This window comes from Lissotriton vulgaris, chromosome 3_2, assembly GCF_964263255.1.
Source record: "Lissotriton vulgaris chromosome 3_2, aLisVul1.2, whole genome shotgun sequence".
Lineage (NCBI taxonomy): Eukaryota > Metazoa > Chordata > Amphibia > Caudata > Salamandridae > Lissotriton > Lissotriton vulgaris.
In genome coordinates, this window is record NC_141690.1 from 244,019,354 (window position 1) to 244,036,281 (window position 16,928).

A 16,928-nucleotide genomic window follows, 5' to 3' on the forward strand; every position below is an offset into this window, starting at 1 on the left:
GTGCTTGTATCAGCCAGTCGTCCATGTACGGATAGACATGAATATGCTGTCTTCTCAGATGTGAAGCTACTGTTGCGAGGCACTTGGTGAAAACTTTTGGGGCTGTCACCCCAAAAGGAAGGACTTTGAATTGGTAGTGCTGGTTTTGTATTGTAAACCTGAGATATTTCCTGTGTGCTGGGTGTACTGGTATATGGAAATATGAGTCTTTGAGGTCTAGTGTTGCGAGGAAGTCTCCTTGACGCAACAGTGGTAGCACCTGCTGTAGAGTGAGCATGTGAAAATGCTCTGATAAAATGTATTGGTTTAGGGGCCTGAGGTCTGAGAGACCCGTCCTGGGGATTAGAAAGTACAGCGAGTACACCCCTGTACCCTGGTGTTCTAAGGGTACTAGTTCTATGGCCCCTTTTTGTGGCATGCTGATGACTTTCTGCTACAATAAGTGTAGGTGTTCTGCGGACATAGGACGGTGTCTTGGGGGAATGTTGGGTGGTGTGGAGGTCGAGGTCAATTCTAGGCAATAGCCATGCTGTATAATTTGCCTCACCCACTAGTCTGTGGTTTTGTTTTCCCAGACTTGCAGGAACTGCTGTAATCTTCCCCCGACCGGTGTTACATGGTCTGGGGGTAGTGACAGAAAGTCACTGTTTGGTATTGGTAGAGGATCTGGTGGTGTTATTCCCTCATCCTCTACCCTTGCTGTTATTGTCACGGTATCCACCTCTACTGTTCTTGTTGTAGGTGTTTTGCGTGTTCCCCTTGTTATATGAGGTTTGCTGAGTTGAGCCTGCTCTTGCAGCTCCTCTGTTGCCGGAGCGACGAAAGGAGCCACCTCTGCATTGTTGTGACTGCAAGGCTCCCATAGACTTTGCAGTCTCGGTATCCTTCTTCATTTTGTCCAGTATTGTGTCCACATTAGGGCCAAACAAATAATCAGGGTTCACTGGTTGATTAAGTAAAGTGCTTTGAACCTCATTTTTAAACCCAGATATGCGGAGCCACGCATGTCGTCTAAGCATGACACTGGTATTGATAGCCCTGGCTACTGTGTCTGCCGCATCTAGCGCACACTTGATGGAGGCGTTAGATAGGAGCTTGCCCTCTTGTATTAGGTATTCTGCCTGTTCCTTATAAAGGTCAGGCAGATGCTGGAGAATCTGCTCAAGTGTGTCGTAATGGGCCCTGTCATGCCTGGCTAGCAGGGCTTGTGTGTTTGAGATTCTCCATATGTTAGCTGCTTGAGCAGCTACCCTTTTGCCCGAGGCCTCCAGAATCTTAGACTCCTTGTCTGGCGGTGGAGCCTCGCCAGTAGTCTGCGAATTTGCGCGTTTGCGTCCTTTAATGTAGGCGTAATACTGCCTGGTCCACTGTTGCATCAATTTGTTGTCTCTTCTAAGACGGTAATCTCCTAAATTCTACCATGCCAACCTCATGGTGGGCTGGTGGGAGATGCAGGTGCTCTGGAATGACCAAACGGAAAAATGGGCATTGAACGTAGTACGATGGCTAAGATATATAGATGATGTCTTTTTTGTATGGCGGGGTACGGAAAATGATCTGAATTGTTTCATCGACTGTCTAAATAATAACCATGTGAATTTAAAATTTACAAGGCACTACAGCAGACACTCCGTAGATTTCTTAGATGTCAAAGTCACTAATACCAATAACCAACTAGCCACCTCACTTTTCCGCAAGGAGACAGCAGGGAACTCTCTACTCCATTCTTCCAGCGCCCACCCCCCCAGTTTTCGGTGGGAATCCCTTTTAGTGAATTCCTGAGAGCTAAAAGGAATTGCTCAACAGAATCACACTTCCAAAACGTTAAGGAGGAGATGAAAGAAAGATTCAAAGCCAGGGGGTATTCCACCAAATCCCTCAAGGAAGCTGAATCTAGAATTGACAAAATATCAAGAGAGAAAGCCCTAACACCAAAAACTACTACTGATCTGATTCCCAAAACAGAAACCCCAAAAGTGAGGTTTATCACCAAATACTGCAACCAGTCTAACCAGATAAGACAAATACTGAGAAATAGGTGGGACATACTGAGGCAAGATCCCATACTAAGAAACGCCATTGGCAACTCATCTGGCATTTCGTATCAACGTGGCCAATCATTGAGGGATTGCCTAGTACAGAGTCACCTAGCCCCCAAAGAGACTGACTGGCTGAAAACAACTAAGGGTTTCAGGAAGTGTGGAAATTGCAAGGCTTGCAAATATAGTCAAAATTGTAATGAGATCCTCCTTCCTAAAACGAAAATGAAATGGAAGATCAACACCTTGATAACATGCACCACAGAATACGTTGTATACCCGATTCGTTGCCCATGCAACTTATGGTATATTGGGTCAACCACAGCACCAGTCAAGAAACGTATCCTTGAGCATTTCCGAGCGATTACTAACCAAGACTTCTCTTACAGCACAGGTAGGATTTTAGTCAATTCCACCAGAGTGATGCTTCTAAAGCAAACTACATAGGATTTGCCACTATCAAAAGCAGCATCAGGGGTGGTGACAGATTGGGAGCACTATGCAAAATAGAATCAAGATTGATTCTTTTGGCAGGCACCCGTTTCCCTGTCGGTTTAAATATGGATGAGGAATTACATTCCCATCTTTAGAAAAATGTTTTCCCTTGTGAAAAATAGGACAGCTGTACTCTCACCTAAAATAGTACACCTCTTGTTTTATTTACCCTTCCCGCACATTCTCACCCCCTAAACCCCTTTCTTTTACACGTGAAACCAGTCTCTATTTAGCCATGATGTAGTTTGTGTAACATACAATTGAGTAGGTCCTGTGAGTATTATCATGAACTCTATAGACTGCCTTCTCTTGCACTGGATAAATCATTGAATTATTTCCTCTCCTTCCTTTAGGTTGTGAAGAAGAGGATACTACTTTTGAGCGACGTCCAAGCATGAGATATTTACGTTTTTCCTACAATGTTTTTTTTGTGTGTACACAGTTGATACCTGTAGAATCCTATAGAGTTATCTGCATGGCATAAGTTTAAGGTACTATACCATAATTGTCCTTGGAGTAATCATGTATTAAGATGTATACGGGTACTATACTGTAATTTTTGGACCCTGCTAAATCTCACTTGTGAACGGAGCTCCTCCTTCATATATGAAAAGAGATGGTTGTGTTTGTAGGAAGGTACATCCTGACTATGGTTGCCCCCAACTTTTTGCCCTGTGTTTTAGCTGGTTTTGGACATAGTCGACCTGGGACCCTGCCAATCAGGACCCCAGGCCTACTGCTCTCTCTTTAAAATGGATTCCATGTACCCTAGGTACATTTCCAATTGGTACTGGGCCACCTTATCAGACCCTGTAACTCAGGGCATAGGTGTACCCAGGGCTGCCAGGAGCTGCAGCATGTATTATGCCACCCCTGGCTGGCCTCCTAAATTTGACACAACTGGCTGCATGACAGCTGGGGCAAAGTCGTGTAATCACCCTTTGCTGTAGGTGTAGTATACCTATACCTAACCCTAAAATGGACACACAGATTCCTATCAGTCACTCCTATGGTAGGCCTTGACAATCCTGAAGGCAGAGTGCTTGGAATCGTGTGAGATGGTGCTCTGGCATGAGCTGAGCCTGTCTGCAGCTTGCGGAACCAAGTCCTAATAGCTGTTCCATGATATCGCATACCATATACTCTTAAGTGCATTATAATCCTCGCGGTTAAATGCTATCTTTGGTATTGCTTTATCAAAACATGTCGAGTAAGGTGTCATACGAATTGGAATACTAACCCCTCGCCAATTCTGGCGACGGGGTTAGCATTCCACCCTTCTAGAGGGACACGACATGTATGTAACTGTGAACCCCGGTTAAAGTTAACTGAAGCCTCAGCTCCACAAAATGGATGCTGCCACCACAGACACAAGTCTGACCCCCTACAGCTGGGAGTCCTTCCAGCGAGGGGAGCCTGGACAAAGGGTTTCCTGTCAGGGGCGGTGCTAGCACCGTCCCAGACATGGTTTTGTGTATCCTGGGTAGGCAGGGCTTTACAGGAAGGTGACTGCTGAGTGGCACCCCGGTGCTCACTACGCATAGGCCAGTCTGAACCAGTTCCAGGGGCACACCAGCCCCTGGCCTGGGGAAGTCCGGCATGGCTGAGGGGTGTAACCACCCCCACCTAGTCCCACCCATAGGCAGGACCTAGTCACCGGGTCAGCCCCCTTTTTTAGTATAAAGATGGGAGCGGGCCCCCTGTTAAAATTAGATCATCTTTGGAATCAAGATACCACTTTCTTCGAAAGGACTTCACGATTTCTTCTTCAAGATTCTCCCTTGTGGCTAAGGAGTAGTCACCCTGCATCAAGCGGGCACCATCCTAAAGAACACTGCGGTCTGCTGCCAGTCCTTCATCACGAATCCGACGACCCAGCTCGACGAGACCCGGCTTCCCTGGCACCTCTGACCTCTACTCACCTCTACAGCCAAGCTGAGAACCGTGAGTGCGACGAGACCTTAAGGGACCGACGATCGCCAAGACTGCACGACATCTTTACTGCAAGCCCACCGTGTCCTCCACTGGTGAGTGCTTTGGGGTCCGAGAAGCCCCGACCCTGCGCAGCTCCAGCACCCAAGATCAGCCCCCCTGCATCTCCACGATCTGCGTGGGGCCCTTTTGCTGTTTGCTGTGCACCGCGTTGTTTGGCTACTAGCCGGCTGGCTTGGGGCCTTCTGAACGACGCCCAACGACTTCACGACTGCTGGTCTGGTTGCTCCAGGCTGGCCCTTGCTTCCTTGTTCAAGAGAGGCACCCCGGACCCTCCTGGTCCACTCCAGACGCCATTTTAGGTCCACCGCGTGGGCTTGAATTTGCCAAGGCTTTGTTGCCCAATCCTGGGTCCAGCGACGCCGACAGCTTCTATCTTCGTGGGACAGCTCGATCCTCCATCCTGGTCGCCGACAACGCCTCCTGGTCCGTGAGATCTTCGAGTCAAGCGTCACCCACTCACCTAGTCGAGGTGGCTACCATCCGGTGCCCTCCTGGTGCCCACTGACTACTGGCTAGTAGTCTCGAACTTGGTCCCCTCTGCTTTCAGGTGTCATCTATCTTCAAGATCCAGGCTTGGATCCGACTGAACTTTCTTCACTGGTCACCGGCCAGCATCTTTTCTTCCGGCTCCTGGTCCGTCTACGAGGATTCCCGACGTCTTTTCAGACCTATGCAGCTGCAGCCCCTGGGCTAGGTAACTTCGGCATTTCGGTGCCCCAGCATAGCCTCACTATCCAAGGGTCAGAATCTACTTTCGTTTTCTCCCTACCAGGTCGGGTTCGCCCGAGAACACTAACTTTCTAATTCCTAGCTACCATAGACTTTTGTCCCGCATCTCGCGTGAGAGTGCACACACTGCACCCGAGTCCCCTAGGCCTCCTAGGCATAATCTAACGATTCCCTAGTCAAGTCCTAGCGATTCCAAAAGCTATTAGTACTGTACTTACCTGCTAGGAATTTCGCATTCCACTTTCAGAGTATATGGTTTTCCGTGCCCCTCGGGCATTTGTATATACTGTGCTAACTTAAGTATTTTTGTAAGAGTTTTGGTTTGTGCTTAGTACCCTGTCCTCATAAAGAGTACAGGGCTGTTGTGATCTTTAAATAAATAACTGTTTATTTTCATAACACTTGTGTGGTGTCCTTTCACTGGGTATTCAAGGGGTATATGTGTGGTAAACAGCTGGCTTAACACGCCCTCTCGAGTCTTTAGCCTTAGACTGCTCGTATCCATGCTACTAGGATAGCTGGTCTATAAGGTTGACTTACAACCAATCATCAATAAGGGTTGCTGGACTGATACATAGTGGGCACTAGAATAGTGACCACTGCATATCAGGCCACCTTCTCACATTGGTGAGCAGCGGTTGGGATTTGAGCTTGCTGTTGTTTTGCCACACGTATCCTAAGAATATCTTGTTGAAAGATCACATAAGTACTGTTAGGTACATATAACTAAAGCTTAGAATACTCTGAGTTCTACTGAACCAGCTGTTGTAGCTCCTCAAGGCTTAGCACACCTTGGCTGCAACTCTAGCAAGGGACCAGTAGGTAACACATAGTGTAGGTAGGTGCATCACTTACACCACACTAGAAGCAGTATGTCGGTCACAGGAGGAAACACTGAGTCTCCCCTTGTGTCAGTTGACCCTCCACAGGTCATCCCTTCAAAATATACTGCTCTTAGCTTCCATGAGATGAGACAAGTGTGTACTCTCAGGAAACTAAAACAGGGGTCTAACCCCACCACTTCCTTTCTGATTGGTCTCTTAGAGGCTTATGATGCCAGTAGGGCTGGTAACCCAGACCCTTCTAATCCAGATGGAAGTTTGCCCCCCTTACAGGGTCCCTTTGATATCCATCCCCTCCTTGAGGCAGATGATGCTGAAGAGGAGGATGAGTTGTCTGGGGATGAGGCAGATAAGGGACAGCTAGAAGTCAGTAGACTAAGCAGGTCCAACTTAAGCAGACATGAGCTTGGTACTGGGGGACTCCTGGGCCCACTCTCAGGTCAGCTTAACATTGGGAATGGACGAGTTAGGTCTCTATCAAGAGGCTCTAGCAGATCCTTTCGAACCAATGGCTCTCTCAACTCTTCTCACAGAGGAATGTCTTCCCCTAAGAGGAGAGTGTATGAAGCTGAAGAAAGGGCAGTCAAACTGAGGATTGAAAGGGAAGAACTTGCCCTGGCCAAAGAGAGACTTGCCCTTGCTAGAGAGCAAGAATTATGTGGGCTAGTTCCCACTGGTGGCAGCAATAAACCTAGCAATAGGGAAAGGAGTTTTGATACAAAGCACCTGAATAAGATAGTGCCCCCCTTTAAAGAAGGGGATGACATCCACAAATGGATTACTGCTTTGGAGAGAGCCTGCACTGTGCAGGGTGTTCCCCAAAGTAAGTGGGCAGCTATCTTGTGGCTCTCCTTTGATGGTAAAGGTAGAGATAAGCTCCTCACCACAAGGGTGGAGGATGCTAACAATTACCAAGTCTTGAAGAATGTACTGGTTGATGGGTTTGGTTTAACCACTGAACAATACAGGATGCTGTTCAGAGACACCCAGAAAACTCAGTCTCAAGATTGGACTGACTTTGTTGATTGTGCCACTAAGGCTTTTGAAGGCTGGCTACTGGGTAGTAAGGTTACTGATTTTAAAGGATTGTATAATCTAATTATGAGGGAGCAAATCTTAAATAATTGTCAGAACCAGTTATTACATCAGCACCTGGTAGACTCTGATCTGACCTCTCCACAGGAATTGGGTAAGAGGGCAGACAAATGGGTCAGAACCAGGGTTAGGCCTAAAAACCAGGGTGGTGACCAGAAAAAGGAATCAACCAAGCCTCAAGAGAAGGGTGGGGATAAATCCTCAGAGAAGACTTCCCAAGGGCCCCAAAACTCCAACAAGGGTGGTGGGTCCCAGAACACTCCTTCAGAACAAAAGAAACCTTATTGCCATACCTGTAAACAGGTGGGTCATTACAAAAGTGATGTCAGTTGCCCTAAAAATGGTAATAAGGGAAACATACCCCCAGGTAATACTCCTAAACCTCCTGTTACCACTAGTGGTAATCCCCCAGGTGGTGGGAGTGCCCCCAAGAATGTGGTGGGCATTACTTTGGGCAATCAGGAGGACTATGGCTTAGCCAGGTTCCCTGACCACACTCTTGTCTGTGAGACTGGCATGGGGTTTGCCAACTTCACTACTGGACCCCACATTTTGGGCAAGTATAGACAAGAAGTTCTAGTGAATGGTCAGAAAGTTGAGGCATTCAGAGACACAGGGGCCAGCCTCACCATGGTGAGTGACCATCTGGTCCCCTCTGCTCAACTGACCCCTGGTTTTACTTATCAGGTGACAGACATTCATGGAGTGAAGAGAAGGCATCCCATGGCAGTAGTCAAGCTCAGTTGGGGTAATGTCACAGGGCCCATGAGAGTGGCAGTGACAGATAACCTACCTGTAGATTGCTTACTGGGGAATGACCTGGAACTCTCAGCATGGGCTGAGGTGGAACAAGAAACTCATTCCAGAATGATAGGCCTATCCAGACAGGTTAGTGGGGCAGTAATAGCTACAGCCCCAGTCCAAGCACCATTCCTCCCTGAAAAGGTTGGAAGGGCAGTGGTAGCCACTGCCCAGGCTCAGACAGACTTTTCAGAACAGGATAGGAGGGCTGTGACAGTCACAGCCCAAACACAGACTGAGTGCCCTCCTGAAAAGGTTGGCAAGGTTGAAATGGTCTCAGCCTCTACTCAGACAGATAGTGAGGTTGTGAAGCCTGAAACAATGGATCACTCCACTCAAACAGAGAGCATTGAGGAGGAAGAAGAGTCTTCCCCCTCCCAGACACTAGGTGAGAGCCAGCCTCCTCAGGGAACTGACTCTACCCCTGTTGAAGGAACTGCCCCAGAGGTAGTCAGGCCTAGCCTGGCAGAGCCCCTGATGGCAGTGGACCCTTCCCAGGTGGGACCCAGTCTGGAGCAGGTAACCTGCACCTCTCTACCCTGTCTCAGTCAGCCCAGGGCTGAAGAGACCAGGGAGGCCAGTGGTGGACCCCAAAGGGCCCCCTGTCCAAAAGAACCCCTTAATCAGCAGATTAGGATCACTGAAGCTGGCAAACCTAGCCAAGTGAAAATAGAACAGACTCCTGAGGGATCCCCCTTAAAAGTAGTTAGGGAACTCCCACAGCTGGACACTGTTGGGCACAGCCAAACATGGGGCCTAAAAACCCCAGACCTGACCTGTCCCTCCAGTAAGCCAAACAGAGGGACTCAGCCTCCAGCTTTAGGTAGCCAGAGGCTGACCCTGAGAGCTCAGTGCATCTCAGCTAAAGAAAGAAAGGCACACATGATGAATGGTGATTGGAGGAAGTTGAGCCCAAAGGTAGAGGAGCCTCACTTCAGTACTCCATCCCAACATCAGCCTTTTGCTTTCCCAAGACACACCAGAGACAGAGATTCCCTATGGTGGAGACCCTCAGATACCCTTAGGGTGAGGGGTTGCCTAGTGGACCATGACACAGGGGGAAACCAAGCCAGAGCTGGTACTTCCTTATATGGCCACTTAGGTAATAGAGGCTTACCTGGACAAGGATAGCCTTATCTCCTTTCGTTTGGGGGGGGGTTGTGTAGGAAGGTACATCCTGACTATGGTTGCCCCCAACTTTTTGCCCTGTGTTTTAGCTGGTTTTGGACATAGTCGACCTGGGACCCTGCCAATCAGGACCCCAGGCCTACTGCTCTCTCTTTAAAATGGATTCCATGTACCCTAGGTACATTTCCAATTGGTACTGGGCCACCTTATCAGACCCTGTAACTCAGGGCATAGGTGTACCCAGGGCTGCCAGGAGCTGCAGCATGTATTATGCCACCCCTGGCTGGCCTCCTAAATTTGACACAACTGGCTGCATGACAGCTGGGGCAAAGTCGTGTAATCACCCTTTGCTGTAGGTGTAGTATACCTATACCTAACCCTAAAATGGACACACAGATTCCTATCAGTCACTCCTATGGTAGGCCTTGACAATCCTGAAGGCAGAGTGCTTGGAATCGTGTGAGATGGTGCTCTGGCATGAGCTGAGCCTGTCTGCAGCTTGCGGAACCAAGTCCTAATAGCTGTTCCATGATATCGCATACCATATACTCTTAAGTGCATTATAATCCTCGCGGTTAAATGCTATCTTTGGTATTGCTTTATCAAAACATGTCGAGTAAGGTGTCATACGAATTGGAATACTAACCCCTCGCCAATTCTGGCGACGGGGTTAGCATTCCACCCTTCTAGAGGGACACGACATGTATGTAACTGTGAACCCCGGTTAAAGTTAACTGAAGCCTCAGCTCCACAAAATGGATGCTGCCACCACAGACACAAGTCTGACCCCCTACAGCTGGGAGTCCTTCCAGCGAGGGGAGCCTGGACAAAGGGTTTCCTGTCAGGGGCGGTGCTAGCACCGTCCCAGACATGGTTTTGTGTATCCTGGGTAGGCAGGGCTTTACAGGAAGGTGACTGCTGAGTGGCACCCCGGTGCTCACTACGCATAGGCCAGTCTGAACCAGTTCCAGGGGCACACCAGCCCCTGGCCTGGGGAAGTCCGGCATGGCTGAGGGGTGTAACCACCCCCACCTAGTCCCACCCATAGGCAGGACCTAGTCACCGGGTCAGCCCCCTTTTTTAGTATAAAGATGGGAGCGGGCCCCCTGTTAAAATTAGATCATCTTTGGAATCAAGATACCACTTTCTTCGAAAGGACTTCACGATTTCTTCTTCAAGATTCTCCCTTGTGGCTAAGGAGTAGTCACCCTGCATCAAGCGGGCACCATCCTAAAGAACACTGCGGTCTGCTGCCAGTCCTTCATCACGAATCCGACGACCCAGCTCGACGAGACCCGGCTTCCCTGGCACCTCTGACCTCTACTCACCTCTACAGCCAAGCTGAGAACCGTGAGTGCGACGAGACCTTAAGGGACCGACGATCGCCAAGACTGCACGACATCTTTACTGCAAGCCCACCGTGTCCTCCACTGGTGAGTGCTTTGGGGTCCGAGAAGCCCCGACCCTGCGCAGCTCCAGCACCCAAGATCAGCCCCCCTGCATCTCCACGATCTGCGTGGGGCCCTTTTGCTGTTTGCTGTGCACCGCGTTGTTTGGCTACTAGCCGGCTGGCTTGGGGCCTTCTGAACGACGCCCAACGACTTCACGACTGCTGGTCTGGTTGCTCCAGGCTGGCCCTTGCTTCCTTGTTCAAGAGAGGCACCCCGGACCCTCCTGGTCCACTCCAGACGCCATTTTAGGTCCACCGCGTGGGCTTGAATTTGCCAAGGCTTTGTTGCCCAATCCTGGGTCCAGCGACGCCGACAGCTTCTATCTTCGTGGGACAGCTCGATCCTCCATCCTGGTCGCCGACAACGCCTCCTGGTCCGTGAGATCTTCGAGTCAAGCGTCACCCACTCACCTAGTCGAGGTGGCTACCATCCGGTGCCCTCCTGGTGCCCACTGACTACTGGCTAGTAGTCTCGAACTTGGTCCCCTCTGCTTTCAGGTGTCATCTATCTTCAAGATCCAGGCTTGGATCCGACTGAACTTTCTTCACTGGTCACCGGCCAGCATCTTTTCTTCCGGCTCCTGGTCCGTCTACGAGGATTCCCGACGTCTTTTCAGACCTATGCAGCTGCAGCCCCTGGGCTAGGTAACTTCGGCATTTCGGTGCCCCAGCATAGCCTCACTATCCAAGGGTCAGAATCTACTTTCGTTTTCTCCCTACCAGGTCGGGTTCGCCCGAGAACACTAACTTTCTAATTCCTAGCTACCATAGACTTTTGTCCCGCATCTCGCGTGAGAGTGCACACACTGCACCCGAGTCCCCTAGGCCTCCTAGGCATAATCTAACGATTCCCTAGTCAAGTCCTAGCGATTCCAAAAGCTATTAGTACTGTACTTACCTGCTAGGAATTTCGCATTCCACTTTCAGAGTATATGGTTTTCCGTGCCCCTCGGGCATTTGTATATACTGTGCTAACTTAAGTATTTTTGTAAGAGTTTTGGTTTGTGCTTAGTACCCTGTCCTCATAAAGAGTACAGGGCTGTTGTGATCTTTAAATAAATAACTGTTTATTTTCATAACACTTGTGTGGTGTCCTTTCACTGGGTATTCAAGGGGTATATGTGTGGTAAACAGCTGGCTTAACACGCCCTCTCGAGTCTTTAGCCTTAGACTGCTCGTATCCATGCTACTAGGATAGCTGGTCTATAAGGTTGACTTACAACCAATCATCAATAAGGGTTGCTGGACTGATACATAGTGGGCACTAGAATAGTGACCACTGCATATCAGGCCACCTTCTCACAGTGTTAATTTGTATCTCAAATTTAAAAAAAGGGGCACTTTCTCTTTTATTTGCACTTTGTTCACATTTAGAAACTTTGTATAAATTTCTGCCAGTGACTGTAACTGATACAGAAGCTTAAACACTGCTCTGAGTTTTAAAGAGAAATGTTGTTTATGTCTATGATTAAACGTGTTTACACCTTTAAATAGTGGGTTGAGAAAAAACGCGGGTCATGTGACCAAGAACAACTTGTTGTTCGAAACGCGTTATCTCTTGACATCTGTGCCTGCCGAATAAAGAACTTTTTCGGATGAACTGTGGGCTTGTCTGAATTCAGTGGATTGCAATATATATATATATATATATATATATATATATATATATATATATATAATCCTAGCCCACTACTTGTATGAGGAGACAAACAAGGTACGGACCACCAGACGCTGAATGTTAAAATTCAAAAAGTGCTTTTATATCTTCACAGCACATAGTCTAGTTCAGGCTAGTGCCTGCCATGACGCGTTTCGACTGTCAGAGCACGGTCTTGATATATATATATTTTTAACAGTAACCATTTGCAGTAGCCAGGCACTCTAAATATATTATTTAAATCTTAATTGTGCATAGTATATCTTCCTGGTTGCAAATCACTGACATTAAGATTATGATCATGTGGAACTCAGAACATACTACTTACAATAATATTATTTGTGCAAGAGGCTGAGAAACAAACAAACCCAACTATTTAATTGCCTCTCCAGCTCATTTCAGCATGCAGTCACATACATACCTGTTCCTTCAAAAGAAGGGCTACTCTTTCAAAGAGCTGGCTGCCATCAATGGATGTTAAGGCGATATATAGAAAAAGACCTTGGAGTACTGGCTTTGGAATCCACTGCAGTGGAAAAGGAAGAAGGAAAAGGGAGAGGCCCACTAGAATGTTTGCTACCAGAGATGTTAAACGTGTCTCCTTTACACTCACTATTCTAAAAGGAGAGAAAAGAAAACTGGTCAAGCATGAGCAGTTTAAGAACATCACAAGATTTAAGCAGACAAAAAAACATAACAATGGCTGATTGGAAGAGCAAAATTGCTCTTGAATGCAATTTTTACATCAATTTGAATTTGCCAATAACAGAGCAAATTGTGCCTTTTTCAAAAGAAAAGCAATCTAGAACACATGCCAAACCCAATACTTACAATGATGCCTAAAAAAAGGCTACTTACCTATAATGGTAATTCTCCAGTATTGGTATTTTTTATAGACTTGCATGTTTGAATCATCCCCGCTGTCGAGCTGAGAGTCCCAAGGTAATATAATATAGTAGCAGTTTAATGTTAAACAGAGTCCTAAAGCTATAACAATACTTGGTTAGTAGGCTAGTCTCATTTAAAAAACAAACTAAACTTCAACCCGTCGGCACAGACAATCAGTCTGAAGACCACGTCATCAGGGGTCATCACTTTCAATTTCATACTACATTCATGACAAGTAATACTACAAATAGGAGAGCCTCTCACAAGGAGGAGGGAGGTTCACATGAGAATTTATGAAAGATACCAATATTGGAGAGCTACCATTACAGGTGAATATTTTTCATCTCCAGTATTCAACCTTTAATAGATTCATATGCTTGAATCAGAACAAGCAGAACAACATTTGATAAACATTAAAAGAACATATTGGATGGAGGAAAAAAATGCTGAGGCTCACCATATTGACACTGGTGGCGTAATACTGCCTGGTCCAATGTTGCATCAATTTGTTGTCTCTTCTAAGACGGTAATCTCCTAAATTCTACCATGTTGCTGTTCAAAATTTATCGGTCAATGACATTCCAGCAGTGTAATGGGGTAGCCCAGACGTGGGTCCCAGAGCCTCCACACCACTGGAGTCAAGCTAGCCGGGCTGATGAGAAGTGTTACCTCGAAACCGGTCCGGTCCTCGGATGCTTGATTCCGGTCTGGGAAAGATATGGCTGTTGTAGTTCGGACTGGGCTGTTCCCATGGGGCACAGGGTCAGAGCTGATTTAATTTAATAACGATTTGTAAAGCGCCTGGTGACCCAAGGGCATCGCCGCGCTATAGGAATTGAAATCCAGTTGAGGGAGAAGGAGAGAGGAGAGACATTTATTAAGGGAATTTATTTAGGGAATAGGTGTGTCTTCAATTTTTTGCGAAATACCAGGTAGTTGGGTTAAAGTCTGAGGGAACGTGGTAGAGCGTTCCATCCAGTGGCTGCTTGAACAGAGAAACGTCGTCCTCCTGTGCGTGTCCTTTTGAATCTGGGAATGTTGGCCAGGTGCTCATTCTCGGATCGTAGGGATCTGGGTGCTTTGTAGGGGGTGATCATGCTGCTAAGGATCGCAAGATTTGCATAAGGCCATTATCTGACCCAGGGTGGTGTGGAGTGCAAAAAACGATGGATTTAGGCCCAGATCCTTGTACTGGGGTGAATGTAAGACATTGATCTACATTCTGCCCATCAAATTGTTTTTTGTAATTTTATTCCAGCAAAGACAGCCGTTAAAGAAGACATCTCTTGTAAACTGAGGTATTCCCTTGCTTGCATTCATGGGGTAGAATAAAATTGCAGCTGCAATCCAACAGGTGATGCCATGCTTGGAAAAAAGATTCTCCCTTATGTGGATTGCCAACGGTGACCAAAATCTGATCTGATCAGACATCTTATAGCAAAAGATAGTAAGGATCTTTCTGGAAAGGTTGTTGGGTTTGGAAAAAAGTACCTTTATAGAACTAGTTCTTTCAAGTGGAAGTCTGTAGGTAACTTGGGTATACATTCCGGGTTAGTTTCAATATTACTCTGTCAGTGCAAAACTGGAGAAAAGACTACTTGATTGTGAAGGATTGCATTTCACTGACTGTCCAAGCTAAAAAAACATTTTCTTACCAGAGGAAAAGGCCTTGCATGACTTCCGTTATGATCCTGCTACTACAAATGCAAGGTTTGTGAAGTTCTTATCTGAAGCAGGATATTGCTGCCATGTGAACTTTAATCGAGGCATGGGCTAACACCGCTTGAGTGAATTTTAAAAGATATGTGACAAATGTGGCACTGAAGACCGGGATTAAACTTAGTTTTTCACTACAGCTACAGAATCTTCACCATTTAGCACAATAAGTCTTATTTGTGGATATAGATCTTTCCTGCACCATAATTTCTCACCAGTGTTCTAGGATGTCTAGACTAGAAAGTGCAACATGTTCAGCAGCCAGGCGAGGATCTGGATTTTCTGGTCAGGAGGTCTTGCTGCATCATCAGCAGAACTGGCACAGACTCAGAGTAGAAGTTGTTCCTTAAACCATACTGTCTCTGCATACTCGTACGATAAGAATTAATCAGCAAATTTCCTTCCTTATTTTTATTAGTACCAAGGTAATTACTGGGGGAGGCGGAAATGTGTTCGCAAAAGTCTCCAACCATGAGATCACTAGAGTGTACCCCCCAGGAGCCTGGTAACCTGCAACTCACTGAGTAGAACCAGCATTTGCAATTTAGGTCTGTGGAGTAAAGACTGATCTTTGGTTTTACCCATGTTGCGAACATTTTGTCTAGCTAGGCATAATTTAGTTCCATTCATGACAATTCGGTGAACTGGGTTTACTGAGACTGAGGGCACCTGACCTATTCATTGTACCGCCCCAGTGGCTGTCCTGTGGTTAAAAACGCTCTATGCTGTGCCTTCTTAACTTTTGATCTGGTTCCTCCTCATTTAATTACATAAACACTGTGGTCAATGTATGTACTGATTGGATTGCTACTCTGTGTAATAAACAGATTTACAAAAAAAAACCCAAAAAACACTGTGGTGGCATGGGGATGCTTTCAGTCTTAGCAGAAAGGACTGAAGACAACGCTGCTCGAAGATCCGGCAGGTTTATACATAGGAAACTCTCTACCCATGTCCACTTGCCATTGTTCCACCTGCAGCAGCCTAATCTCTAAACTATGGAATGGAATCAATGGAATGGAATCAATGGAATACAGTACGTGATCATGCTTTAAAGGCTTCTGAATTGTAGTGAAGTATCTTTTGGATTGAATTTGATTTGCCAGGACTTGGAATTTGTGCAAACTCTCGTGAGGGGAAATGCTTTTACCTCTCTTGTATTTAAAACTGTTCCTAGAAATTGAATTTTGGTACATGAATTTGCTAATGACTTTTGCCTGCTGACTGTTAATATCAAGTTCTGGAATAAGTCCAAATAGGACTGTCAACTTTTTGACTGAATCGCACATTTGATCTTTTAATAAGCCAGTTGTCCAAATATAGAAGCAGTTTATGCCTGTTTCCTTAAATGAGCAGAGACTGGTGACAGGTACTTTGTAAAGATCCTTGGTGTGGAATTTGGCACAAAAGGCTGCCTGTGTTACATCAGATTTTTGTTCCAGTATCCTGTAATCTGGATCGAGTAGAGGTCCTTCGTCTTGCTGTAGTTCTCAAACAGGACACTGACGGCTTCTACTAAGGATGTACAGAGTATAGTTGATACTGTTGATACCCCCTCTGTGAGAAGTGTCTCCTCTACCTCTGTATGCCCAAAAGTGCTGTTGTCGAAGTTGCTGCAGGACTCCCTGAGAGCAGGCCGTTTCCATATCTGTTTTTATGTCTTGAAGTGCCTCATCTACGCATTTTCCAAATGGAGATTTACCATCAATAGCATGCCCAAAATGAACAATTGTTACTTACCTGTAAACAGGTGGTTCTCCAGTATTGGTGTCTTTCATAGATTCACATGCTTGAATATCCCCCGTCGTCGGAGTGGGAGTCCCACGGTAAATAAAATAGCAATAATATATACTATATATATATATATGTAACATAAAACCTGAAATATGTAATAGAAAAAAGGCATAACAAGCCTACACATATTTCTACATAGGAATGCATGGAAAAGGAAAAAACCATTTGCAGTCTATCATTGTCATTATGTTGGTCCAAACTACAGCCAATCAGGCGCCAGCAACCCTCTAGAACCTTCTCCTCAGAGCTCAGCACCTCAGATTTTCGTAGCACAAGAGTGACCACAGAGTCTATGAGGA

The 16,928-nt window shown here is 46.5% G+C and overlaps 1 protein-coding gene across 3 annotated transcripts in view; it reads right to left on the reverse strand.

The window, feature by feature from the left end:
• The window catches only part of SLC4A11 (solute carrier family 4 member 11), a 1,871,484-nt gene that overhangs the window by 121,905 nt on the left and 1,732,651 nt on the right, over positions 1–16,928 (reverse strand). For all 3 annotated transcript variants that reach the window (XM_086964299.1, XM_086964301.1, XM_086964302.1), the window contains exon 18: positions 12,653–12,848. In XM_086964299.1, coding sequence (XP_086820425.1) covers positions 12,653–12,848 — 196 coding nt within the window. The remainder of the gene's footprint in view (positions 1–12,652; positions 12,849–16,928) is intronic.